Source organism: Echinops telfairi, unplaced genomic scaffold, assembly GCF_000313985.2.
Source record: "Echinops telfairi isolate 266 unplaced genomic scaffold, ASM31398v2 ScPeMD7_30;HRSCAF=105, whole genome shotgun sequence".
NCBI classification, from domain to species: domain Eukaryota; kingdom Metazoa; phylum Chordata; class Mammalia; order Afrosoricida; family Tenrecidae; genus Echinops; species Echinops telfairi.
In genome coordinates this window covers 3,708,653-3,733,620 of record NW_022103927.1, presented here as the reverse complement: position 1 = coordinate 3,733,620, position 24,968 = coordinate 3,708,653, and the positions used below count along the sequence as shown (strand labels likewise).

The following is a 24,968-nucleotide window of genomic DNA, read 5'->3' as shown; positions in this document are numbered from 1 at the left end:
TGTAATCAATGTAAAAATTTCTTAGTGTTCCATTATACATTCTTTCTTCCCTCCAAAGTCTGGTATGTGTTTTATATTTCCAACCTGGCTCAAAAATCAATGGTAACCATTGGGGACCATTCAGGACAGTGCAGGTCTGGAGGGAAGTTTACTGAATGGTGGGCGGAGCCTGGAAGTTCCCAGAAAGAAAGTCAGGTTTCAGGGGAAAGCATCAGGTCACTTAGGGGTCAGCTTGGGCTTTTCTTGTTCTGTGGGTCATGTCCACTGAAAGGGGACCAAGGGCAGCGAGTTAGATCCCATAAGATCCAGACTGAGCGCCTCTGTAGGCCAGGGGCTGGATGGGGGCTCAGCCTGTAGCAATGAGACCAGCCCCTGAGAGCCACAGCTAGTAAAGCGCCACAGAAAGAGAAAAGTGGGATGGCGATGGAGGGAAGTGTGATCCAGGGAAAATGAAGGTTCTCTGAGGACACGGAGAGACGAGGGAAGAGACCCAATGAGAAACGCAGGCTGGACAAGCTGGGGGTGGGGCGGGGAAAGGTGACCAGAGGTGGTGTGGTCCAATTGAACACCTTAGGTTGAACTTTTCCAAATTGCCATTTTTGTCAACTTAAAAAGAAAAAGAAAGTCGGCAAATGATTCGGCTAAAAATAAATAGGGTGAAGTATAGTCTGGGGTTCCTATCTTGGGTGAAGGATGGGCTTGAGGAAAGGTCTCTGAGCCCTCTAATTAATCTTGATTTCTGGGGAGGAGGGTGGCTGCCTCCCAAAAGGGCCCGTGACCGGTCCCTCTACAAAGCATCAAAACACGTCCCGGCGTCCACAGAGGCCGAAGGGCTTGCTTGGACACCCACGGGCAGGAGGAAGGAGGGACTGGGACCTGTCCAGGTCTCTCGTCGCTGCGTCTCACTCCACTGACTGGATCGAGAGGATCGTTGTCACCGAGCCCGGAAACGACCCTCAGTAAACAAAGCCGTGTGTGGGCGCAGCCCCAGCTGCCCCGGGCGCGCTGTCCAGCCGGAGGGGGGCGGGGGAGGAATGTTGTGAATGAACCCAGGGCCCGCCCCGAAACTCCGCATAAGGACAACCCCGCGGGGGTTCTATCGCTACGATTGGCCGCCGGCGCTCCGTGATCGACAGTTCCTCTCGCTGAGCACTCTGATTGGGCGAGCCCACAAAAGGGGCAAGCGCCTCCAGCGAATGAGCAGCGGCATCTCGTAGACGGAGCTCGCGGCGCCGCCAATGGCAGAGCAGGGCCGTGGAGACCAGAGGGGGGCCAATGGGGACGGGCGACGGGGGTGGGACAACGGCGGAGGATAAAGCGGCTGCCGAGGCAGCTTCATTGTTGTGAAGAGTCTTAAAGGGGCCGCATCACCCGGCCGGCCCGGCGCGGGGCGGGGGTGGGTGCGGCGGGGGTCCCCGGGTGGCCAAGCGCCGAGGAAGGACTGAAGGACGACCAGACGGCACGGCAGCCGGCGGCGCCTACCAGCCACCGGACCGACCCCTGGCAGCCCCGCCCCGGCCCCGGCCGGCCGATGGACCCCCCCACGGCCAAGCGGAGCCGGGGGGGCCCCGCGGGACCGGAGGAGCGCAATCCCGGGGCCGGGGCCGCGCGCTGCCGAGGCCGGCCCGAGACGCTGCTGGACCTCAGTGCCAAGCGAGTGGCCGAGAGCTGGGCCTTTGAGCAGGTGACTGAGAGGGGTGAGAGACGGAGGGGGTGGGGGCACGCCTCGCACAGGCTGGGTCCCCTCTTTTCTTCCCTCGTTCTTGCTCTCCAAAAGGTGCCCCCAACTGGACTCTCATTTACAATTCCTTCAAGCCCCCCCCCCAACACCCCACCTCCCCAGAGCACAGCCCCAGACTTCTGTACCCCAACTCCTGCCTGTCTATACCCTGGTACAGACCCCAGTAAAACTCTTCCGCCTCCCTAGATCCCGGTCTGGAAACATCCCTTCATCTTGCTCCCCAGCCTCCGGAGCACACCTGCACCTGGTGGGCTCCCCTCTCCAGACCATCATTCTCAAGCCCTCCCCAACCCCTTAGCGCCCCTGGGCCCTCCTCCCACCTGGCACTGCCCAACCCCTCCTGTATGGCCATAGGGGATTACCCAAGGGCCAGGGCGCCCTCCCTGCCCCCCTGGCATTCATCCCAGCCCTTCTGGGGCATGGTGGGGAGGGTGTCCAGTAGCCCCAGAAGCAGGTCCTGGTCCCTGAACAGGTGCACCTGCCCGCCCTGCCAGGATGTCCCAGGGCTGGGGCCCCTGAATGCCCTTCCCAAGCATTGTAAACGGTCTTTTCTTCCCTAGCCTCTCCCAAGTTAGGAGCTAAGCCAGGAAAATGAGTACTGGGCTGAGTGGGGATGAGGCAGGCTCTGATTCAGGGCCTGGAAAATCCCTCTTCCTTAGTCATCTGTAGACTGTCCCCTTGCACTGAGCCGGCATAGACACTCCCTCTTCCCTGCCAGCCCCCTGTCCCCCCAAAGAAACAGGAGCCAGGGCTCCGGAGGGTCCCTGCTCAACACTGTGTGCAGGATACCCCGCATCATCCTAACAGCCCCTCTGGTGGCTCCTGTGTACCCCTGGCTCCCACCCCCAGAAGCTCAGCATGTCCTCGACAGCCCTTGGGGAGCTGTTGCTCTCTGGCCCACTTTGTGAGGAAACTGGGGCACAGAGAGGTTGGGAAACTTGCTCAGGGTCACCCAGCCGGTAAGTGAGTAGCAAGCCGGGATTGGAACACAGGCTCAACCAGCTCAGTTCATTGCTTGGAGCCCACAGGGGTGGCTAAGGGTACCCCTCCCTCCCTGGGGGCCCTTGCTGGGGGTGGGACAAGGAGAGGTGACTGATGCAGGAACAGAGCTGGCCTTGGGAGTTGGAGCTCACCAACTCTGGGACCCTGAGCCAGTGAACTGACACGCCCTACCATCCCCCACCTCCCACCAATGAACCTCTGATTCCCTGTCTGTCAAATGGGCCAATGATGGATCAGTATCCGCCTCTTGGGGTTGTCTTGTCTAAGAATTAAGTGGACTCCTATACCAAAGCTTTATAGCAGGGTTAAAGGTAAGGCTTTAGTTACTATTATTCTTCAATGGCTTTTCTTTTCCTTCCTCCTACTCCCTAAGGGCCTGAAAGGTGGGCTACTTGCCCTGGGGACCTGGAGCCTGGTTTCCAGGAGGGAAGGCACAGAACCTTCTAGAACACTAGCTGTGGGCCAGGTGTTCCTGTAGGGGCTTTGAGTGCCTTGTTGCTTATTTAATCTCGACAACCCTCAGGAAGTGGATGCTGGCAGCCTCCAGAGGTAAACAGGGGCTCCGAGAGGCAGAGTGACAGGTTCAAGGCCACACACTTGGCAAAGCGGGGATTTGAACCCAGGCCCCTGGCCCGAGCCGGGTCTTCTCATCCTCTGGCCCTTCCCACAGGTAGAAGCGCGGTTCTCCCGGGTGCCAGAGCCAGTCCAGAAGCGCATTATCTTCTGGTCCTTTCCACGCAGCGAGCGGGAGATATGCATGTACTCTTCGCTGGGTTACCAGCCCCCGGAGGGCGAGCATGACGCCCGGGTGCCCTTTACCCGGGGGCTGCACCTGCTGCAGAGTGGGGCTGTGGATCGAGTGCTACAAGTGGGTGAGTGCCCCCTGCTTGCCCCTCTGGACCTGGGCCCAGCGGGAGGGGAGAGCTCGTTCACAGTCAGTGGGCCCAAAGTGGCTTTGAGGGTTGAAGAACTGGGAACAGGGGAGTGTTAAGGACCTCAGGCTTCGAGGCCCAGGTGCGATAGTAGAACATTGGGAGCCAGAGGAGCCCTGGTGGGGTTGTGGTTACACTTTGGCTGCAACCTGCAAGGTCAGCAGTTCGAAACCACCAGCTTCTCCCTGGGAGAAAGATGGGGCTTTCTGGCCCCTGAAAGAGTGAGCATCTCACACCTACGGGGGCAGTTGTACCCTGTCCCGTGGGGTCACTGTGAGTCAAAATCTACTCAGTGGCAGTGAGTATTGTTAGCTAAAGATCAGGGATGACCCTAGACCCCAGGCGGCAGGGCTTAGATGGGCTCAGGGGCGGCTGGTTAAGCAGAAGGGAGAAGAGAGGAAAGAGCCCCCGGAAAGTAGGCAGCGAGGACCATGTCAAGGCAGAGGGCAGAACTGAAGGCCATGAGAGCGATTGGGGTAGAGGTTTGAAGCAGGCTGTGGAAGTCCAAGACCTCAGGCTTTGGGCCCAGCGCAGGTTGCCTGCAGGGTTCTGAACCGTGGGTGAAGACCTCAGGCAGCTTAGCTGGGGAAGAGGTGGGGAGTGGGGTCCAGGTGGGGAGTGAGAGGAGTGACCTTAAACCAGAAGAGTGACATTCCAGACGGCAGGCAGTGAGGCCCAGGGATTCTTTAGGGTGCCAGTGATACTTTAGGGTACGGGTTGAGAGCCAGATATTTTAAAAAGGTCCCTAGACCTCAGGCAGCAGAGATTTAGAGGCCATCTTAGACCTCAGGCAGAGAGACTCCAGGTAGGGGCTGGGATCAGAGGCTGAGGGGCCTAGGACCTCTGCCTGTGGTGGGAGGGGAGGGTCGAGGTGCAGAGTTAGCTCCCAGGTGGGAGCTTGGGGACCAGATGATGGGCTAGATGCAAAAGAAGCGGTGCAGAGACTAGGTTGGGGGGTGCTGTAAGGAGCAGCAGCTTCCAACTCCAGGGAGAGGGCTCAGGAGAGACCAGAAGAGACTGAGCCAGTAGAAGTTGTCCCAGACCCCCCGATGGTGGCAGGGGCTCTACCAATGTCACCCTCCCTGGTCCTGACAGCCTGGGGCCCCACAGCTGGCCCGAGGTCTCAGCTGTCTCCCGCCGGTATGAGGAAGCTGTCTCCCCAATGACGCAGCCAGGACTGGCTGGGGCTGGAGCCACAGCAGCCTAACCAGTCTGGTGAGCCTGCAGCTGGCTCACTAGGAGCCAGGGAAGGGGTGATGGGGTGACCTGCACCCCTGGCCTGCCACATCAGCCCCTCACCCCCAAATGCCACAAGCCTTAGACATCTTCCCAGAGAGCCCTGGCGGTGTCCATGGTGACCCAAGTCTGAGAAAACCATCTCGGACACCCTTCCTAAGAGATCCTGTGGCCGCCGACTGCCAACAGGCTCCTAAGCGCTGAGTGCCAACAGGCTCCTAAGCATTTGCAACATGTTAACTCATGTAACTCTTAAAGCAACCAGGAGGCTCTTACCACAGTTCCCACTGGACAGACGGGGAGGCTGAGGCTCAGCGGAGTCAGGGCACAAGCCCTGATTTACTCAGCGGGGTTTGTGTGCATCTGGGTGGTGGACACAGTGCACGCTGTCCCCCGGGAAGTCACGGCCCTGACCTTCTGGCTCTGCTCTTAGGGTTTCACCTGAGCGGGAACGTGAAGGAGCCGGGGGGCCCTGGTGAGCCCGAGAGCCTCTACCACGTCTCCATCAGCTTCGACCGCTGCAAGATCACCTCCGTGAGCTGCGGCTGCGACAACCGTGACCTCTTCTACTGCGCCCACGTGGTGGCCCTGTCGCTGTACCGCATCCGGCTTGCTCGCCGGGTGGAGCTGCGGCTGCCCATCTCGGAGACCCTCTCCCAGATGAACAGGGACCAGCTGCAGAAGTTTGTGCAGTACCTCATCAGCGCCCACCACACCGAGGTGCTGCCCACCGCCCAGCGCTTGGCCGATGAGATCCTCCTGCTGGGCTCCGAGATCAACCTGGTGCATGGTGAGGGCTTGGTTTGGGGGGGGGGGGAGTGGAATGCTTGGAGGGGGCAAAGCTGCGAGGAGGCAACCCACAGCCTCCCAGGCTGTGGAGCAAGCATCCTCACAGCCCCTAGCTTGGTCCCTGGGGACACGGGCGCTACTCTGAGGCCCCATGCCTGGATGCCATCTCGCCCCGGGGCGGGAGATGGGTCAAACACCAGGCTATGGCAGAGTCTGAATGGGGGAAACTCAGAGTAGGTGTCTCGATGTCCGAGATCACAAGGACAGGGTTGGGTCTGGATAGGGCGGGGGCATGCAGAGCATGTTGGGACATTACTGGCTGTCAGACTTGGGGCATGGGTGGGGAAGTGTTGGGAGGCTGCGGGGGCTCTACAAGAACGGTGTTGCCTAGATGGGCAGATTGATGAGTTCTGGGTGGAAGTACAGATGTGTAATTGAGGGTGGGGATGGATGGGTGCAGAAAGAATTGATGACGGGTCTTGGGGAGAACTGATGGTATGGAATAAACAGTGGGGTGAGTGGACGGGTGAGTCAGTAGAAAGGCAGATGAACAGGGAGTTGGTTGCAATTAGAGGGATGGATGAGTGGTTAGGGAAGGCTTTGATACGTGGGGAAGTGAGGTAGAAGAATGGAAGGACCAAAGGTTTATGGATATGAGGGATGAGTTGATGAGCGTGTGGGAGGTCCGTGTGTGAGGGCCAGCATGGCAAATGGATAGCGCAAGTGGATGTCTTGTTTAACAGGGACAGCAGGTGGACTAGTGGGCAGCCAGATGTGTGGAGAAATGCCTGTCTCCCGGGGGGGAGGTCAGGTGGAGACTTGCGGTTCTTTGGGTGGATGGAGAGGATGGTTACAAGGGTCAGTGGATGGTGCGGTTGTTGATCCGGATGGGTTGGAATGGCAAATGGGACAAGGCTGGATACATGAGATGGCTAAGTAGATAGGTCCGAGACTATGGGAAGTACCATGGAACAAACACATCCGTCTTGGAGGAAGGACAGCAGAATGCCCCTGAGGGGCAAGGCTGGCGAGACTCTGTCTCACATCCTTTGGCATGTTGTCAGGAGAGACCAGTCCCTGGGGGAGGACGCCGTGCTTTCTAAAGGAGCGGGGCAGCGAAAGAGAGGACCTTTGACAAGATGGACTGACGCCGTGGCTGTATCGATGGCTTATATACCAAATATAAGACACTTGGGAGGATGGCATGGGCTCGGACGCGTCTCATTCTGTTGTACATACGGGTTGCTACGGGTCAGAACTGACTCGACGGCACCTAGCAGCAACAACGTACAGAGGGGTCGGAGCTACGGCGCAGTGGGTGATGGAGGATAGGTACGCAGAGAGGTGTGCGCGTGTGGACGAACTGATAAAGAATGAGCGGCTAGGTGCCCAGGACGACGTGGGTGAGAGACAGATGGGTGATGGTTTTTCAGGCTGATGGGTGGGTGGGTGGTGTTTCTGTTGGGATGAACAAATGGATGGGGGAGTAAACAAATGGATGCATGGATGAGTGCATGGATGGATAAGTAAATGGAATAGACAAGTGGATGGATGAGTAAATGGGTGGGTGGGTGGGGGTGGGGTTTTGAGTGGGACAGATGACTGGTGGTGTGGATGAGACAGACAGATGGACAGGTGATGTTTACAGTGAGATGGACATATGAGTAGACGAGTAAATGGATGAATGGGGGGGGCGGTGGTGACTTGGGCAGGATGAATGGATGGGTTGCCAGGCAGGTGGTGGTTCATGTGAGACTGATAATGGGTGGGTGGATGGGCAGGACATGTTTAAGAGGAGATGGATTAGTGTCTGAATGAGTAAATGGATGGATGAGTGGGGGTGAACTTCTGGCTAGGCAGGTGATGTTCTAGGTGGGATGGCTGGATGGATGGGTAGATAGATGGTGGATGGGTAGGAGGGGTGATAGTTATGGTGAGATGAACTGACGGATGGATGGATGAGTAAATTGACGAATGGGTGGGTGGGACAGATGGATAAACAGATGGCTATTTGGGGTGAGTGGGGAATTTGGAGGAATGGACAGGTGGCAGGGGCAGACACCCTCTCTCCCCACCCCAGCTTAAACTTTCCCTTCCTTCTCTCAGGTGCCCCAGACCCCACGGCGGGGGCTGGCATCGAGGATGCCAACTGTTGGCACCTGGACGAAGAGCAGATCCAGGAGCAGGTGAAGCAGCTCCTGTCCCATGGTGGCTACTATGGAGCCAGCCAGCAGCTGCGCTCCATGTTCAACAAGGTGCTGAGTGGGCTCTGGGGTCAGGGGGTGTTCTCAGGAGGCCCTGGATGCACGCCCCCTCCTCACCACCCCATCCCCCCACAGGTACGGGAAATGCTGCGCATGCGGGACTGCAACGGAGCACGCATGCTGATCCTCATGACGGAGCAGTTCCTGCAGGACCCGCGCCTGGCGCTGTGGCGGCAGCAGGGCGCGGGCATGACTGACAAGTGCCGGCAGCTGTGGGACGAGCTGGGTAAGGGCGAGCTGAGGAAGGGCCGGCCCTGAGCGCAGCCGAGACCAGGCTCCTGCCTGAGATTAGGGCCTGGCCTGTGAATCCTTCCTCCGTTCATTTCAGAAGTATTTGTTGAGCTTACTATGTGCCGGGCAGTATCCTGAGTATGGGAAACCCAGCAGAGGACTAGAGACAAAATCCCTGCCCTCACGGAGCTGACAGTTCGTGGGAAAGACAAGAAAATGCACCAGACACGCTAGACCAGGGGTCAGCTCAATGCTGCTTCTGGGGAGTTTAGAACAACAGGAGTGTAGGTGCTCACAGCCTGAAGACCCCCAAGTCCAAAGTCAAGGCACTGGCAGAGCCAGGCTCCTTTCAAAGGCTTCCTTGCCTCGTGTGGCTTCTGGTGGTGGCCAGCAATCCATCATGCCCCTTTGCTCAGAGATGAGGGCTCCCAGCTCTGCCTCCATCGTCACGTGGCATTCGCTGCTGTCCCTCTGCCCGCCTCTCTGGGACCAAATGCCATCTTCTTTCCAAGTGTCACGTCAGTTCCAGCCCATAGTGACCCTTTGCAGCACGACACTCTCTGGCCCTGCGCCGTCCTCACCATTACTGTTAGATGGGAGCCCATAGTTGCAGCCGCTGTGCCAACCCATCTCGTTGAGGGCCTTCCTCTTGTACCAAGCACGAGGTCTTTTTCCCAGAGACTGCTCTCTCCCGACAACATATATATATGTGAATGTATATGTGAGCAAAGTCTCACTGTCCTTGCTGCTAAGAAGCGCTCTGTCCTTGGATTCGGCTCCTTCCCTTCCAGCAGGACCTGATCTGGGTCTCCTAGGGCAGCCAGCATCAGAGATCACAAAGGAGGTGTCTTTGAAGAAGAGAGGCGGATTCCTTCTGAGAGTCCCAAGAGGAAAAACTGTCCCTTGCTTCGAGTCACAGCCCCCAGTCCTCAGCAGTCCTTTGCTGCTTCTGGATGCATCCATCCCTGTTGCCTTTTGGCACCCTGTCCTGGGTGCCTGGGTGACGTGGTCTCCGTGTCCACCTTCTTTATAAGATACTTGACTAGTTTAAGGTACTTGATACCAGTCATATAGGAGCCCTGGGGGCCTAGGGGTTCTGAGCCGGGCTGCTGACTTCAAGGTCAGCAGTTTCAAACCACCTCCCAGCTCCACGGGAGATAAACCAGGCTTTCTAGTCCCATGAAGAGTTGCCGTCTCCGAAGCTCACCGGGGCAGTTCTACCCTGTCGTGTAGGGTCGCTGTGAGTCAGCACAGACTCCCTCGGTGGCAGCGAGTGAGTTTGGTTAGTGAGCCATGTCGGCTTAGGGAGCCCAGTGGTTAGGCACTCGGGTGGCAGCGAGAAAGGCCCGCAGTTCAAAGCCATCAGAGGAAGACACAATGGTCTGCTTTTGTAAGGAGTCTAAAGAAAAAAACGTCCTGCCGTTGAGTTGATGACTCATAGTGACCCTGTGGGACAGGGTAGACTTGCCCCGGTGGGTTTCTGAGACTGTAACTCTTGACAGGAGTAGAAAGCCTCATCTTGCTCCTGAGGAGCAGCTGGTGGTTTCGAACTGCTGAGCTTGCAGCCAGCCAGCCACCCATGACACCCCCAGGGCTGCTTTCTAGAAAGAATTACAGCCTTGAAAACCCTATGGGGCAGTTCTGCTCTGTCCTACAGAGTCCCGATCAGTTTAAAGTGACTTAACAGCCATGCGTTAGCCAGATAGTGTTGTTGTTGGGTGCCATCGAGATGGGGACCCTAGGTTTCGACCCATAGGGACCCTATGCACAACAGAAGGAAACCCTGCATGGTCCTGCCCCACCTCTACAATTGCTCCTTTGCCTGAACCCGTTGTTGCACCCACGGTGTCAACCCATCTTGTTGAGGGCCTTCCTCTTGTCTGTCCCTCCACTTTACCCAGCATGATGTCCTTCTCTAGGGACTGGTCTCTCCCGCCTACATGCCCAAAGTCTGTAAGATGCATCCTTGCCAGATAGTATTAGGACCCACGCTGAATCCAGGATAAGCTCGTTGTTTTCACCAATAGAGAGCTTCAAAGGAAGACATCTACTGCCCCAAATAAGGTCACAGTGCCAGGTGCAGGGTTAGGACTTGAATGTGTCTTTTTAAAGGACACAGCCCAGCCCTAGCAGACCTCATCTTCACTAGCTGGTATCTGCAAAAACCCCATTTCCAAAAAAGGTCCCCTTTCCAGGTCCCAGCTGGAGGTGGAGCACACCCCGATAGTCAATACGTTCAGCGTGAGAACCTCCGCAGTTTCCATTGCAATCGACCCCCTCTGTCGCCCCAGCCACCAAGGAGACCTGAGTGGAAGTGCGTGGCTGTGTTCCGTGCTATCTCTTCCTGTGACTTCCCTAGCCTTGTCATCAGCCACATAGTGTCCTTTTAATCTTGTTTTTCAACACTTCAAAAGTGACTGCAGATGCAGGTAGATACATTCTGCAGAGCTGATAGATACAAGTGCTCTAGGGAAAAAACAAACAAAGAAACCCACACTTAGGGAAGGCACCAGCGCCCTGGGTTCCTCTCCTGCCTTGCCACGTACCAGCTGTGTGACCCTGAGCCAATCAAGGTGGAGATGTCATTTGTGGGGGCTGGGGCAGGGGGGGGTCCCGGCTCGAGCAGAGCAGGGCCTGGTCCACAGTAGACGCTCACTAAGGGTTTGTTGTCTCCCTGCTCAGGAGCCCTCTGGGTCTGCGTTGTCCTGAGCCCCCACTGCAAGCCCGAGGAGCGAGCTGGCTGGCTGCAGCTGTTACGCAAATGGGACCAACTGGAGGTGTGCCCCCTGGAAGAGGGCAACTATGCCTTTGATGGCCCCAGCCTGCAGCCCTCTGAGACCCCCAGCTCAGGTAGGAGAGGGGTCCCTGTCCCAGGAGAGAGGCTGTGGGGGAGCGGAAAGGCAGTCCCAGTCAGAGGAGAGCACTTGCCCAAGGCAAGGGGAGGTCGGCAGGCCGAGGGTGGGGTGGAGAGTGGGGGTGCTATACCTCTAGTCCTGGCTGAGGTCCTGCATCAGCCGTCTGTGACTAGTTGCAGAGACAGGGAGAACGGAGGGGGGTGGGGGAGGAGAGAGAGAGGCAGAGATGGAGGGAAGGGCCTAGACAGCAAGCCAAGTGGAGACTGCAGCAGCAGCACAGGCAAGTGGGTTGAGGGTCTCCATTTACATCAGTGGTCCTCAACCTTCCTAATGCCGAGACCCTTTCATACAGTTCCTCGTGTTGTTCCTCCCCCAATCATAAAATTATTTTCATTTGCTACTTCCTAATTGTCATTTTGCTACGTTACGAATCAGGCGACCCCTGTGAAAGGGCCGTTCGATCCCCAAAGGGGTCTCGACCCACAGGGTGTGAACTGCTGATCTACATGATGGGGTGATCACAGCCCACCAGGTCCCCACAGGCCCTTTCAGAGGGCTGGGGGGAGGATTTGAGGCAATGATGCACACACATCCAGGGCCCAGCCCCGAGTCCGCACCTGGTGGGGGAGCTTGACCACATCCACCACCTGGCCCCTCACCCAGTCTTCCTGGACCCCTGTCCTCCAGGCTCAGAAGTGGCAGCGGCAGGTCCCCGCCACACGGTGTTCAGCCGAGCCCTGCAGGCCGGGGAGCTGCACTGGAGTGATGTCCACCTGCAGAGGATTCTGGCCAGCGACTCTTACGGCCCCAGCCTCAAAGGCAATGTGGGTGGCGACAAGCTGGCCTTTGACCCCCAGGGCCGCCCACTCTGGCTGGGAGAGGCCTTCCCCACTGCCTGCGCCCGAGTGGACACCCTGCGCGCGCACGGATACCCCCGTCAGGCCCTGCGGCTGGCAGGCGCCATCGTCAACACCCTGAGGCTGCAGCGGCGCCATCAGCTGGAGAGCTACAAGCAGCAGAAAAAAGGTGGGAGCCCCCTGCCAGCAGGAAGCTAAGACCGGGACTTTGGGAAATAGCTCCCAGAGCCATGGAGAGGTGACAAGTCATGACATATCGCCCACGGCGGGCAGGCCCAAGCACCTGCAGCCCCCAAAGGGACAGTCCTTAAAAGCACCCCAGAACCTGCTGGCCACACTCTGCACCCTGAGGAACATCCCAGTCACCAGAGCATGGCCTCTCCTGACACAGAGCTGGCACCCGCCTCTCTTGGCCTTCGGGGCTCAATGAGGCCGGGCATCTAGATGTGTAGACCCCAAATGGCTGGTTTTTAAACATGAGCCGTCCATTCAAATTGGTGTGGTTTGGGGTTTTTGTGGGGGGAGGGGGTTAACAAAGACTGAGGTAAAACACAAAAGATCTGAGGAGACATGCCAGAGTAAAGGGGGAAAGGCCGGGTTAGTGAGGTGCTCCCAGGGGGGAGGGGTGATCTTTAGGAGGGCCACCTCCCCCAGGAGGAAGAGGTGGGAGAAGACTGCTCCAGGATCCAGGTTGGAAGAGCGCTATGGCTTGTGGGTGGTGCAGGCTAGGTAACACACACACACACACACACACACACACACACACACACACGTGCGCGTGCAGGCGACCCAGCACTGGTCAGGAGGCCCTGGGAGCTATCTGTTCAGGCTTTATCCTGTCAGAAGTGGGGGACCCTGTCAGGGCCCAAGCTGAGGGCTACAGTCAGCTCGGGAGTCGGGAGGATGGTGGAGAAGAGGGCCACCGGATGGGGGGTAGGGGTGCAGCAGCTAAGGTGTAAGAGGCGGCCACCCAGGCACTGAGCCCCCCTCTCTGTCCACAGAGCTGCTCCAAAAAGGGTCCACCTGCGTCACCAACACGGAAGGATGGGTAGGCCACCCACTGGACCCCATTGGCTGTCTCTGTAGGGCACTGCTGGAGGTCTGTCGCTTGGAGGAAGAGACCCTCTCTCTTCACCCAGGTAGCCACGTTGGGAGGGGGGCGGGGCTGAGGAAGGTGGGGCAGACCCTGCTTGCCCACGCCCCCAGCTGAGTCAGGCTGATCAGTTGAAGCCATCAATGGGTTTTTCGGGCCTCCCCTAAGTCCTGCCCCCAGTTTTCCCGTGGGTGGGCCCCGAACAAGGACCCCACAACCCCCACCCCACCCCAGCGGCCCTTACACCCATCTCCCACAGATGCAGGCCCGGAAAAGCGGAAGGTGGCCTACCAGCACGTGCCTGTGCCGGGAAGTCCCGGCGAGTCCTACTTTGCGCTGGCGCTGGAGGTGGCCCTCCTGGGCCTGGGGCAGCAGCGGGCCCTGCCCGAGGGGCTGTACGCCCAGGACAAGGTGGTACGGAGCGAAGAGCAGCTGCTGGCCCTGCTGGAGGAGGTGGAGCTGGACGAGCGGCTGGTGCAGGTGCTGCGCAAGCAGGCGGGGCTGCTGCTGGAAGGTGAGGCCCCGCCCCCAGCCCGGCCTCCTGGCCCTCACCCCCTGCCTTGAAGTCCTTCTGGTTCGCAGGGAACCTTCCTGCGGTTTTCTTTCTAAATCTTTATGGGGTCCAAAAGAAACTCCACCATCGGTCAGTTCCAACTCATAGCAACCCTACAGGACAGAGTAGAAAGTGCCCCTGTGGCGTCTCCACGGGACTTTAAATCGTTATGGGTTTACAGCTAGCAGCCAGCTCCAGGAGGGTTCCTCCCCTGGGCCTGACTGTCAGCCAGGTCTGTGTGGTTAGAGACCCCGTGTACCATCCTCTGACGAACACTGAGCCCATTGTGGCAGCCGCTGCCAGTCCATCTCCAGAGGGTCTCCTCTCTCGAACTCTCTACTCACAGAGTATGATGTTCCTCTCCGGGGAGCACCCCTCCTGATAACCAGCCCCAAGTACGGGAGACAAAAGTCTCACCTAACTCACTTCTAAGGAGCATGTTGGTGGTGGGGCCACCTCACTTTTTAGCACCCACTCACCGTTTAGGCCCCGCCCTTCGACTCTGGCCCAGCCCCTCCGGGCCCGTCCCCTTTACCACACTGCGGAGGTGGCTTGACCTTGCCTCTTCCGGTTGTCTCTCTTCTATGGTAATAATGTGTGCTGGCCTTGGCTGATGCCCTGCCCTCACTACAGATGCGGGGCCCCACCTCCTCCCTCTGCCCCCACCCTCCCTTTGCGTGACGCGGGGGTGGGGCACCCAGGGGTCTGTCCCCCTTGCCTCCCTTTTTCCAGTATTTCCTAACGCCCTGGGTGCCCACCCCAGGGATTTGCCTAGCCCCAGTCACCCTGTCCAGGGGCCCGCCCCTCCACTATTCAGTGTTTGGGGAGATCCGGAAGGGCAGAGGCCCACCCACTCCTGATGGCTCAGCCATGGCTGTCCCTGCAGGTGGTCCCTTCAGCGGCTTTGGTGAGGTGCTCTTCCGGGAGAGTGTGCCCATGCACACCTGTGCCCGCTACCTGTTCACTGCGCTGCTGCCCCACGATCCCGACCTGGCCTACCGCCTGGCGCTGCGTGCCATGAGGTGAGAACCAGTGACTGGGGATACAGGCATGGGGGTAGAGGGTGGACGCAAGGGGGAGGCAGCTCAGGGGACCCTCCCTTCCACCTCACCTTGGCATTCAAAGCCATGGCGGGCTTTTTATTGCTAAATACAAACATGTGCTACTGTTCTTGGTAAATTTGAGAACAGTCCACGCGGGTACCAGGTTCCAAAAGCAAGCCCACATCGACACCGGCTTGTCTCAAGCTGCCCAGTGCTCTGCTCTATAGTCGGACAGTGTTACCCAGAACCTGGCGGCCTTCAAGTCCAAACTGACTCCCATCAACCCCATAGGACAGAGTAGAACTGCCCCGGAGGGTTTCCAAAGCTGTAATCTTCTGTAGACAATGTTACCTCCCAGAGATCCTGATGCTGCCCCCCAGCTCTGTGCCCTGCCTGTCTGAACCTGTGTCCGGCTTGAGCTGCCACTTGAATGCCCAGTCTTCCTTTTACCCCCATGGCAGCCTCGTGTTGCTTCCCTTTGCAGCTTGGTGCTTCTGAGCTGTGTACCACAGAGCCTTTGTCATGTCACCTGGTAGACAGTACCCGTGTACTCCCTCTTTGTCCCACTGTGTACACACACTAGAGAAGGTGGTCACTGTCCAGCTAGCGAACATCGGCAGATCCTAGAAGCCGGAGTATAAAGTCCCCCCACTCTATAGAATACCATGCCCACCATATATCAGAGGTCCCTTCCCACCCTCAGAGATCCAGACGAACAGCCTAGGGTGTGTCTTTCTAGAAAGTTTGGAAAGAACTATCCATACGAGCAGTGAGTTTCGAAAATGCTCTTTCATGGACAAGACTTGTTTTCCCAAGCCAGGGGTGGGCCCTGGTCAAATTGGTCTGCCGCCAATTTGTGTACGACCTGTGAGGATCCGAATTGGGGTGCTGACATATTCAAAACAAAGGGACTTTAAGCTGGTGTTGAACACACACCAGTTCAGCTGTTTCTCCGGGAGCCATTCAGTGACTTCCGCTTGGGCAACCTTTCTTGACCTCCTTGTCCCAGTGGGCCCTCCCCAATAAGCTTCCGGTCTGAATCAGTCCAGCGGCTGTTTTTGTTGTTAGCCCATCTGGAGCATTCCTGAACGAGCACCAGGTGTGCTTGCATTTTCAGATAATTGGGCGAAATGGTTAAAGCAGACTGGAGAATTAGGGGAAATTCAAATTTCAGGGTCCAGAGATACAATGGTATTAGGACACTCAAAACTCACTGCCATTGTCTTCTTTCTGACTGATAGCAACCCTATAGGACAGGGTAGAACTGTGTAGTATTAAATTAAAAGTGGCGCCGGGGTGTGGGGTGCCAGCCCCACCCGCTACTAGAACTCACTGGTTCAGTAAGTACAATTGTACGGTTGAGCTATTTGAGTATTATTTTAAAGTCATTGAGAGCATGAGCGATATTACAATAATGCAGTCAGACACATTACATGGTAGCATTGCTCACCTCAGCCCAGCTTGGTGGTCCACATGGAGAGAGGGGGAAGGGAAGGAGGGCAAGGGAACAAGGGAGAGGGGACTGGAGAGGAGAGGGGGAAGAGAGGGGAGTGACCAGGGAGTGAGCAGCAAGGAGAGATCAGAGTCAGAGAGGTCCGAGAGCTCTATATTGCTGACCCACGCCTATATACCTTTTGGGGGCATGCCAGCCCACTAATTACAGGTAGAGACATACATCACAGGGAGGGGCTGCACTATAGGTTACACAGCAATGAGGGGGTGGTCTCTGGGTCTCCATAGGAACATTATCAGTAGGGTGCAAACTCTGCCTACAGGAGCCTGTCCATTGTCCCCAGCAGCCGGGAGCAGGCCCACCCCTGTGGTGGGGTGAGACAGCAGTCTGGCAGCAAGGATCTGACCTCCCTCCACAGAACCGTCCCTGTGGGTTTCCAAAACCATAGCTCTTTAGGGGAGTAGAAAGCCTCATCTTTCTCCCAAGGCGTGGCTGGTGGTTTCAAACTGCTACCCTTGAGGTTAGCAGCCCAATGTAATGTCCCCCCCCCCCCCATGAGCGCTTTTCTGTGTTAAAACACAGCCACACCCCTTCATCCGCTTGGTGTCTGTGACTGCTTTCTCACCATCCTAACGGCAGAGTTGAGTCTTTTTGACCGAGACCCAGTAGCCGGCAAACTGAAAGTATTGGCTGAAAAGAGTGTCGCTCCTCTACTGAAGGCCACGATGTCCACCTAGTTAGTGCCTGATCCCACCCTCCTAATAGCCCAGTGAAGACCATTTTTCACCCGTATTTTGCACCTGAAGAAAGTGAAAGTGACCCAAGATATGTTTGTCCACTGCCCAACGTCACACAGCAAGGAGCTGGAGCTAGTATTGATTTATAAGACTAAAGCAAAACAAACAAAAAACACCATTCCAGATCAGTTGCCCCTGCTTCCGACTCACAGAGACCCGTGTGTGTGTGCCTGAGAGAATAGCTCTCCAGGTGGTTTTCAAAGACCAGCTTTTTGAACGATCCTTGGGCCTCTGGGTGGACTTGAACCTCCAACACCTTTTGGTCAGGAGCCAAGCCTGTCACCCATCGTTCAGGGACTGCGTGTGTACATTTCCGTGAGCCACTTTCACCACATGAGCTTGCGTACTGAACCACCCCACAAATATGTACCGCTGACCTACCACATCCTCGGGCTAAGGACTCAGAAAAAGCCCTGCCCTCGTGGAGCCGAGGTTGTGGGCAGGGAAAGACAGACGGCTAGTGGAAAATACATTGTACGGCAGACGGTGCCAAATGCAATGGGGAAAATGAAATGAGGAAGGCGGCAAGGGAAGCAGGCAAGGGTGGGAAGCGGCCGTTTTCCCGTGGGGGTGGGGGTGGGGGTGGTATAAGGCAAAGAGTTGCAGGAGGTGAGGAGGAGCCACCGGGAGGTCTGAGCAGAGAACCCAACCTGTGCAAAGGCCCTGGGGTGGGTGGACAATGCACAGTGGCTAGAGGGAGGTCACAGACTGATGGAAGGGCTTGTCAGGACACAAGTTATCATCTCTCCTCAGCCATGTTGCCCTCGGTGCAGCCTGGCGTCTGTGACCCTCTCCCAAGCGTTGGGCGGCTCTAGGATGTCCCTAGCCCCTCTTATAAACAGCACTGCAGTGAACATCATGGGCAAAAGCCTGCTGTCTCCAGAGACCAGGGCTCTGCTGGCCACAGAGGGGTGGACGGGCTGGGGCGGAATCACTGAGTCGGCCTCCAGCTTCACCAGGAGCTCTCTGCGCCCCTCACCCCAGGCTACCGGTCCTGGAGACAGCGTTTCTGGCCGGAGAACCTCACCCCAACCCACTGGACTCCGTCTTGAGCAATCGTCACCCCCGCTGGTTCATTCTGGGCCACCTGGAGACCCGCCAGTGTGAGCTGGCCTCCACCATGCTGACGGCCGCCAAGGGTGAGACAGCGCCGGCCCTCTCCGCTCCCTCTGACATTCCTCCTGGTGCTGCCTTGGAAACCCCAACCCCAACCCTGCCCTTGAGCCCATTCTGACCCCCCAGGACCCAATGGCACAGAGTAGAACTGCCCCAGGGGGTTGTTTCCAAGGCTGTCGGTCTCTGTGGAAGCAGGCCCTCCCTTTCTCCCACAGAGGGACTGGTGGGCTTGACCTGCGACCTGCCTGGAGCAGGCCCATGCTGGGCTACACACAGCACCTCCAGGGCTCCTTACTCCATTGAGCTGGGAACAGAACCACCCCAGATCCCTGCTCCCTGGGGTTCCCCGCCTGGTGGGCAAGCCGGGCAGTCTCCAGGGAAAGAACCAAATTCAAAGCCGCGGTCATGGAGTGGACCGCGACAGCTCGTGACCCTGTGCGCCAGAGCAGAACCACTCCACGCACGGCCTTTCTGAAGCTGTAATCTTCACGTCGTGTTCTCCCCGAGTGGCTGGTGGGTCCCAACCTGGAGAGAACACAGAGAGAGGAACAGAGACCCCAATCAGGAAGAGACTGACCATGTGGAAATCTGAAGGGGAAAAAACGCTTTAGGCCAGTGGTTCTCAACCTTTAATACAGTTCCTTATGTTGCGGTGACCCCCCACCCTCAACCGTAACATTATTTTCGTTGCTACTTCATCACTGTCATTTTGCTACTGTTATGAATCGGGCGACCCCTGTGAAAGTGTCATTTGACCCCCAAAGGGGTCACGACCCACAGGTTGAGAACCGCTGCTCTAGGCAGAGGGAGCAGCCTGTGCAAAGGCCCTGGGGCTGGACCGAGCCTGGTGTGGTTGAGGTGCCTGGAGCAGAAGGAAGGAGAGGAGTGGGGCGCAGGCCAGGAGTGTTAATCGGGCTAAACGTGAATGCTTTTTCAATGCGCACCGCATGGAGTTCTTCACGACCACAAAACCTCGATCCTCTGAGGGAGACCCTAACCCGTTGCTATGGAGTCAGTTCAGACTCGTAAGACCCTATAGGACAGCATAGAGCTGTCCCCAGCGCATTTCCAAGGTGGTGATCTTTCTCCAAAGCAGACTGCCCCGTCTTTCCTCCGCGGGGCCGCTGCTGGGTTCACAACCACGCCCTTAACTGCTTCTCCTTGAGGGCTCCCCATTCATACCCGCTTGATCGATGTGGCAGCTGAGGCACAGAGAGGTGAGGTGACCTGTCCAGAGTCACACGGCCAGTGAGTGTCAGGACACAGCAGATGCCATGGTGGTTAGTGGCTTCCTGGCACTCAGTCCAGCAGGTACAGAGGAGAGAAGGGGCTGGTAGGAGAGGCCGTGGGTCCCAACCTCACGGAGCCAGCGCCTACTTGCCTGCGGTGTCTCCCTTCTCGCCCTGCTGGGCCTAGAGACCTGCGTGCCCAGGACTGGTGCCGGGTGTGGCCAACATGCCTCTTCCCCGCCCTGCCCAGGAGACCCGAAGTGGCTGCACGCGGTGCTGGGCTCCATCCAACAGAACATCCACTCGCCGGCCTTGCTCTTCAAGCTGGCGCAGGACGCCTGCAAGACGGCCACCCCGGCAAGTGCGCCGCCGGACACCACCCTGCTGGGCATCGCGCTGGAGCTGGGCCTGCAGGTGAAGGCAGGGTCTGGGTGCAGCTGGCAGGGCCTAGAGGGTCAGGCTGGTGAGGGAGGGGCCCGTGAGGGAGGGGCTTGGCTGGTGGGGTGAGGTCTGGGGCCCATTGTGGGGCCCCTCAAGGCACTGGGTCTCCGGAGCGGACAAAGCAGAGTGCATTAGCCCTGGGGTGTGGAGGAGGAGTGTGGGGAGCCTGTGGCTGAGACTGTGGGTGGACACCAGCAAGGCAGTCTCTTGGGAGTGAGGGAGGCATCCCTGGAGTGGGGGCTCAGAAAGTCCCTGGGGGCAAAGAGCTACCTCTGAGGTGGAGTCTGCAGGTGCAGGCCAAGGCCTTCTGGGGGAGTACGTAGGCAATCCCAGAAGCCTCTGGAGCCAAGTCAGGGGCCAGCATGGGTGGGCCTGGCAGGTGAGCTCTGCACTCAGAAGAGACAGGCCAGGCTAGCAAAGGTCCTGTTGTGGACTCAGCTTGAGGGGCTGGGGCTGGAGATAAATCAAGGAACAGCTGGGGTGGCAGGCCTGTACCCACCCACCTTCCCTGGAAGAAAAGGCCACCAGCATGGCGTCTGTGGGGAGCAGGCTTGGCCAGGAATGTCTCCTGTGGGACTGGAGGAAGCAGGCTAGTAAGGAGCTGTCCAAAGTCAGGGTCCACCAGAGCTTTGGGCAGGGGGTGCTCCTCGAGGGAGAGGCAAGCAGGCAGGGTGCTCAGTGGGGAGTGGGACCTGAAGGAGGCAGTGCCTGGAGTGCAGGGCCTGAGTTTAGGACAATGACGCATGGAACTTTCCAGAGAGGCAGGCTGGGTTGGTTTGTTGACCGGGGTAGGGTCCGTGAGAGCTCAGAGTCATGCCCACGGCGGTCATGATTGCTGATGTCCGCTGAGAACTTGCACGCAGCTTGCAGAGCTCTTCACCACATGGATGCATTTCGCGCTCGCGAGCCCATGAGATGTGCCTTCCTTGCCCCCAGTGGACGGAGGCGCCAACTGAGACCCAGAGAGGTGACTCCCGGCCCCCGTTTGGATGACTCATGGGAATAGCCTTTCCCATCCAGGTCAGCCCCTTCAAGGCTTTGGGTGACCCCTCCCCCCTGTCTCTCCCCACTCCTACCCCACAGGTGATGCGGATGACCCTGAACACCATGACATGGCGCCGCCGGGAGATGGTGCGCTGGCTGGTCAGCTGTGCCACCGAGATCGGTGAGGGCCGGGCCCTAACAAAGCCCCACAGACGGGGGACTTAAAGCGACAGAAGCCTGTTCTCTCCCAGTCTGGAGGCCAGCTGCAGTAGCATACTCCCTCCAGACGAGAATGCTGCCTGGCCTCTAATAGTTTCCTGTGGCTGCAACAATCCTTGGCATTCCTTGACTTGTGGCAGCATGATGCCAATGTCTAGCTCCAGTGTCTCGTGGCTGGCATCCCCATGTGTGTCTGGGTCGAAATGTCCCTTTATAAGGATCCACCCTTCTCCACTCTGACACCTGCAAAGAACCCATCTCCAAATCAGGTCACATTCACAGGTCCCAAGTGACCGCACCCAGCCCCTGGCCAGGTTAGGCAAGGGGACCGGGCAGGCAGGGGAGAAGCAAGGCCATCTCCCTGGCTCCTGCCTCTGCGCAGGACTAGGCTGGAAGGGAGCATCAGGCCGGAGAGCCGATCCGAACAAAAGGTCCGAAGGCTGGCCAGGTGAAAGTAGTTTGGGGAGGAAGCCGATCTATAACATGTAGCCCCCTACTTTCGTTTTCATCTAGCCTTGCTCCTTTCAGCGGCCCCATCTCCTTCGGACAAGTAAACCCCAGTCGGTTGTTTACAACTTAACTCTGAATTGGGTGAAGCTTACATAGTAGATCATCCACCTGTCATTCAACAGTTGATAGGCATTTTGTCTCCACTCGTCCATGGGCGATACTCATTGTTCCATCCCTGAGCCCACTTCCACCCTGTGCCACCCGGTTCCTCTCCTCCTCCTCCACTAACACTCTGAATGTTGTCCTTGGGTAAATGTGGCCCTTTCATCTTAAATGGTGGTTCACACTAACACAGAGGTTCTAGATCCCAAGGGTGCCTAAAAACCACAGACTTGGCGTGGGGTGGGGGGGGTGAGGGTGCCCCACCAGTCTATCTGAAAAATAAGCCTCATCTCTTTTTTAGGATTTTGAGTTCTAGCCCACGTTTCTCTCCCACTCTATCCAGGGACCTTCTCGGGTGATCCTCTTCCCTGCAGCTGGCAGTGGCCGTGGGGCACCATCTAGTTCTGGTGTCTGGGTTGGAGAGACTGATGTTTGCTTGCTCTGTTAGCCCTTTGGAGTCGTTTCCATGTGCCTTTCGGTTTTCATTACTGTCTGATGGGGAGAGCCCAGTAGCTTCTGAGCACGTGGCAACTGATGTGCTTTTAGGATTGGATGTAGACCGTTGTGAAGGATGTTCAGCGCATAAACCTTAGGGTAGTAAGGTAGTTCCTGTGACGCATGGGCCGGTCTTCAGCCATGGCCCGCAACGACGTTGGTAGGTTCACCTAGACGCGTGCGCCCACCTGTTCCTCTTCCTGACCCGTTTCTCCCACTGCCCTCCCACCAGGCCCGCAAGCCCTGATGAACATCATGCAGAACTGGTACTCCCTGTTCACACCTGTGGAGGCAGCCACCATCGTGGCCGTGACGGGCACCACGCATGCCACGCTGCTGCGGCTGCAACTGGACGGGCCCCGGCGCGAGGACCTCTGGGCCTGCGCGCGCACCCTGGCCCTGCAGTGCGCCATGAAGGACCCCCAGAACTGTGCCTTGCCCGCCCTGACGCTGTGCGAGAAGAACCACGCCGCCTTCGAGGCCGCCTATCAGATCGTGCTGGACGCGGCAGCCGGCGGCCTGGGCCACGCTCACCTCTTCACGGTGGCGCGCTACATGGAGCACCGCGGCCTGCCGCTGCGGGCCTACAAGCTGGCCACGCTGGCCCTGGCGCAGCTCAGCATCGCCTTCAACCAGGACAGCCACCCCGCCGTCAACGACGTGCTCTGGGCCTGCTCGCTCAGCCACTCGCTGGGCCGCCACGAGCTCTCCGCCATTGTGCCGCTCATCATTCGCAGCGTCCACTGCGCCCCCATGCTCTCCGACATCCTGCGCCGCTGGACCCTCTCGGCGCCTGGCCTGGGCCCGCTGGGGGCCCGCCGGGCGGCCAAGCCCCTGGGGGCCGACCGGGCCCCCCTCTGCCAGCTGCTGGAGGCGGCGGTGACGGCCTACATCACCACCAGCCACTCGCGCCTCACGCACATCAGCCCGCGGCACTACGGCGACTTCATCGAGTTCCTGGACAAGGCCCGTGAGACCTTCCTGCTGGCGCCCGACGGGCACCTGCAGTTCACCCAGTTCCTGGAGAACCTCAAACAGACCTACAAGGGCAAAAAGAAGCTCATGCTACTGGTGCGGGAGCGTTTCGGCTGAGGGGCTCGGTGTCCCCCCCAGGCCCCCCTGGCACCGCTCTCCACTGGGGTCTCCGCAAGCGAGGCCCAGGTGGCGTTTCAGTATTAAGTCAGGGAAGGAGTTGGCCTGGGCCAAAAAGAGTCTTGCTCGCCCCCCCGCCCCTCAGGCCCAACCGGAAGTAGGGGACAGGAGGGGCATCCTACCACATGCGTGCCTAGGAGTGTGCGAGACACAAGGATCAGAAGCCATAGCCACCACCCAGAGGCCTGGAGCACCCGGGGCACCCCATATGCAATAGGCAAGTGCCCCTGCTGGGACTTACAGGTCTGGCTTGGACTCTGTGGGGCCTGGGAGGAGGGGTTTTCACACTAACAGCCTTCCAAAGCCGAGTAACTGAGCCCCCCACCCCCTACCTGGGCCACCACAGGGAACTCAATCCCCCTGTACACTCTCCCCTCACTGCCTCAGGGCCCACTCCATGCCATCCCCACCCAGGTTGCCCAGTGAAGGATTTGAAGAGGCCTCCTGTCTCAAACGCATACCTCACCACCCCTCCTCCAGCAGAGACCACCCCCTCTCTTCAGCATTAGGGTCCCAGGGTGGGCTGAGGTCAGTGTCACCCTCCCCCCACCTGCTAGTCACTGGACTCAGAACTCAGGAACACAAACAAGGCTCACATAGCGCCTTTCCAAACCGGAAGAGCCAGGAACGGCCCGCTTCTTACTGGCTTTCCATCCAGCTGTCTCTCCTGTCTCCCTCCTCCTCTCCTTTCATGGTTGCCTTGCTATTTGTATCTTTAAGCCCCAACTGCTGTCTCTCTGGCCTCTCAAGCCCCTCCTGAGCCCAGGGAGGAGGGGAGACCGCCCCTCCCAGGTCAACCCCTCTGCATCCTCTTCTCTCTTCATGTATATTAAGGACAAAAGATCAATGCTGTTTTGTATTTTTTTCTATTTATTGAACCATATATTGTATTTCCTTTTTGCTTTTCCCTTTTTAAAAAATAAAAAAGAATGAACACTACTTTCCCTTTTTCCTTTTATTTTGTGACTGGTGCATCCACCTAGGCCAGAACTCCCCTGTTTTTGTTCAGTCTCCAGAAAATAATCTGACTTCCATTCTGCACATAGTTCCACACAAGGGAGCCCGCTGCTGCCGACATCAAGGGGCAGGTACAAGCGATTTACTTATGCTCTTTCATTATGAACAGCAGCCCTGGAGGTGTGCTTATCGTGGCCATTTTACAGTTGGGAAAATAAGCCCAGGGGTATGCAAGAAGGGTACCCAAGCTAGGAAGGGTTAGCTTTAGTACCCTGCTGCCCCCTCTCCAAGCTGCGTGGCCCCTGCATCTCTGGGAACGGCCACTCGGGGGTGCCCTGGCACCAGACACAGGATACCCAGGGTCTGGTCCACAAGTTACTTAGCAGGCCAGCCACTTCGGGCCCTGGGTGCTGAACCGCCCAGGGTCGGAGGGTCGCGCAGTCGCAGTACTGGGTTGGCACACCATCAGGGGCACTCGGGGCTGAACGGGCGAAGGAGCTGGGCTGGGTTCGAAAAGCACCGGGCCGGAAGGCCAGGGCGCGGGCTTCATTCAGAACAGGCCATGGAGGGTGGGGCTCCAGCCTCGAAGTGAGGGGCGGGTGGGCGTGATCGGGACAAAGGCGGAAGGTGTGGTCGGCGGGTCCGGGGCGCTTTGCTCTGCAGAGGCGGCGCCCGGCCCCCAAATGGAATGAGGCGTCTGGAGGACGGCAGGAAGGTCTTCGGTTGCGTTCCTTCCTTGACTCCTCAAGCAGCAGCTTCCACAGGGCCTTCCTGCTGACGGACAAACAGGGGTATTCGTGGCAGAGGCCTCAGTCTGGGTCACTGTCAGCCAGGGCAGCCGAGGACAGGCGCTTCCCGGAGGGGCGGGGCCGAGAGCGAGACCGGGCGGGGCCTGCTGGCTGCGGGCGCCAAGGCGG

The 24,968-nt window shown here is 58.1% G+C and overlaps 1 protein-coding gene across 1 annotated transcript; it reads left to right on the top strand.

Annotated features, from left to right (window-relative positions):
* The first annotated feature begins 1,531 nt into the window (after positions 1-1,531).
* Positions 1,532-24,015, top strand: ZSWIM4 (zinc finger SWIM-type containing 4). The gene is made up of 14 exons (XM_004715491.3): positions 1,532-1,684; positions 3,414-3,615; positions 5,345-5,701; positions 7,807-7,955; positions 8,040-8,190; positions 10,878-11,045; positions 11,738-12,076; positions 12,909-13,046; positions 13,260-13,514; positions 14,440-14,575; positions 17,831-17,985; positions 19,442-19,605; positions 20,716-20,797; positions 22,175-24,015. Exons 1-14 carry the CDS (start codon positions 1,532-1,534, stop codon positions 23,032-23,034), a joined length of 3,309 nt encoding a protein of 1,102 aa, XP_004715548.1. The 3' UTR covers positions 23,035-24,015.
* The last annotated feature ends 953 nt before the right edge of the window (positions 24,016-24,968 follow it).

Bases quoted from the DNA above. Each gene is read 5' to 3' on its own strand.
- ZSWIM4 (XM_004715491.3), top strand. From the start codon at position 1,532: ATGGACCCCCCCACGGCCAAGCGGAGCCGGGGGGGCCCCGCGGGACCG. The intron at 13,047-13,259 runs GTAGCCACGTTG...CATCTCCCACAG, and splicing joins GACCCTCTCTCTTCACCCAG to ATGCAGGCCCGGAAAAGCGG. The intron at 19,606-20,715 runs GTGAAGGCAGGG...CCTACCCCACAG, and splicing joins CGCTGGAGCTGGGCCTGCAG to GTGATGCGGATGACCCTGAA.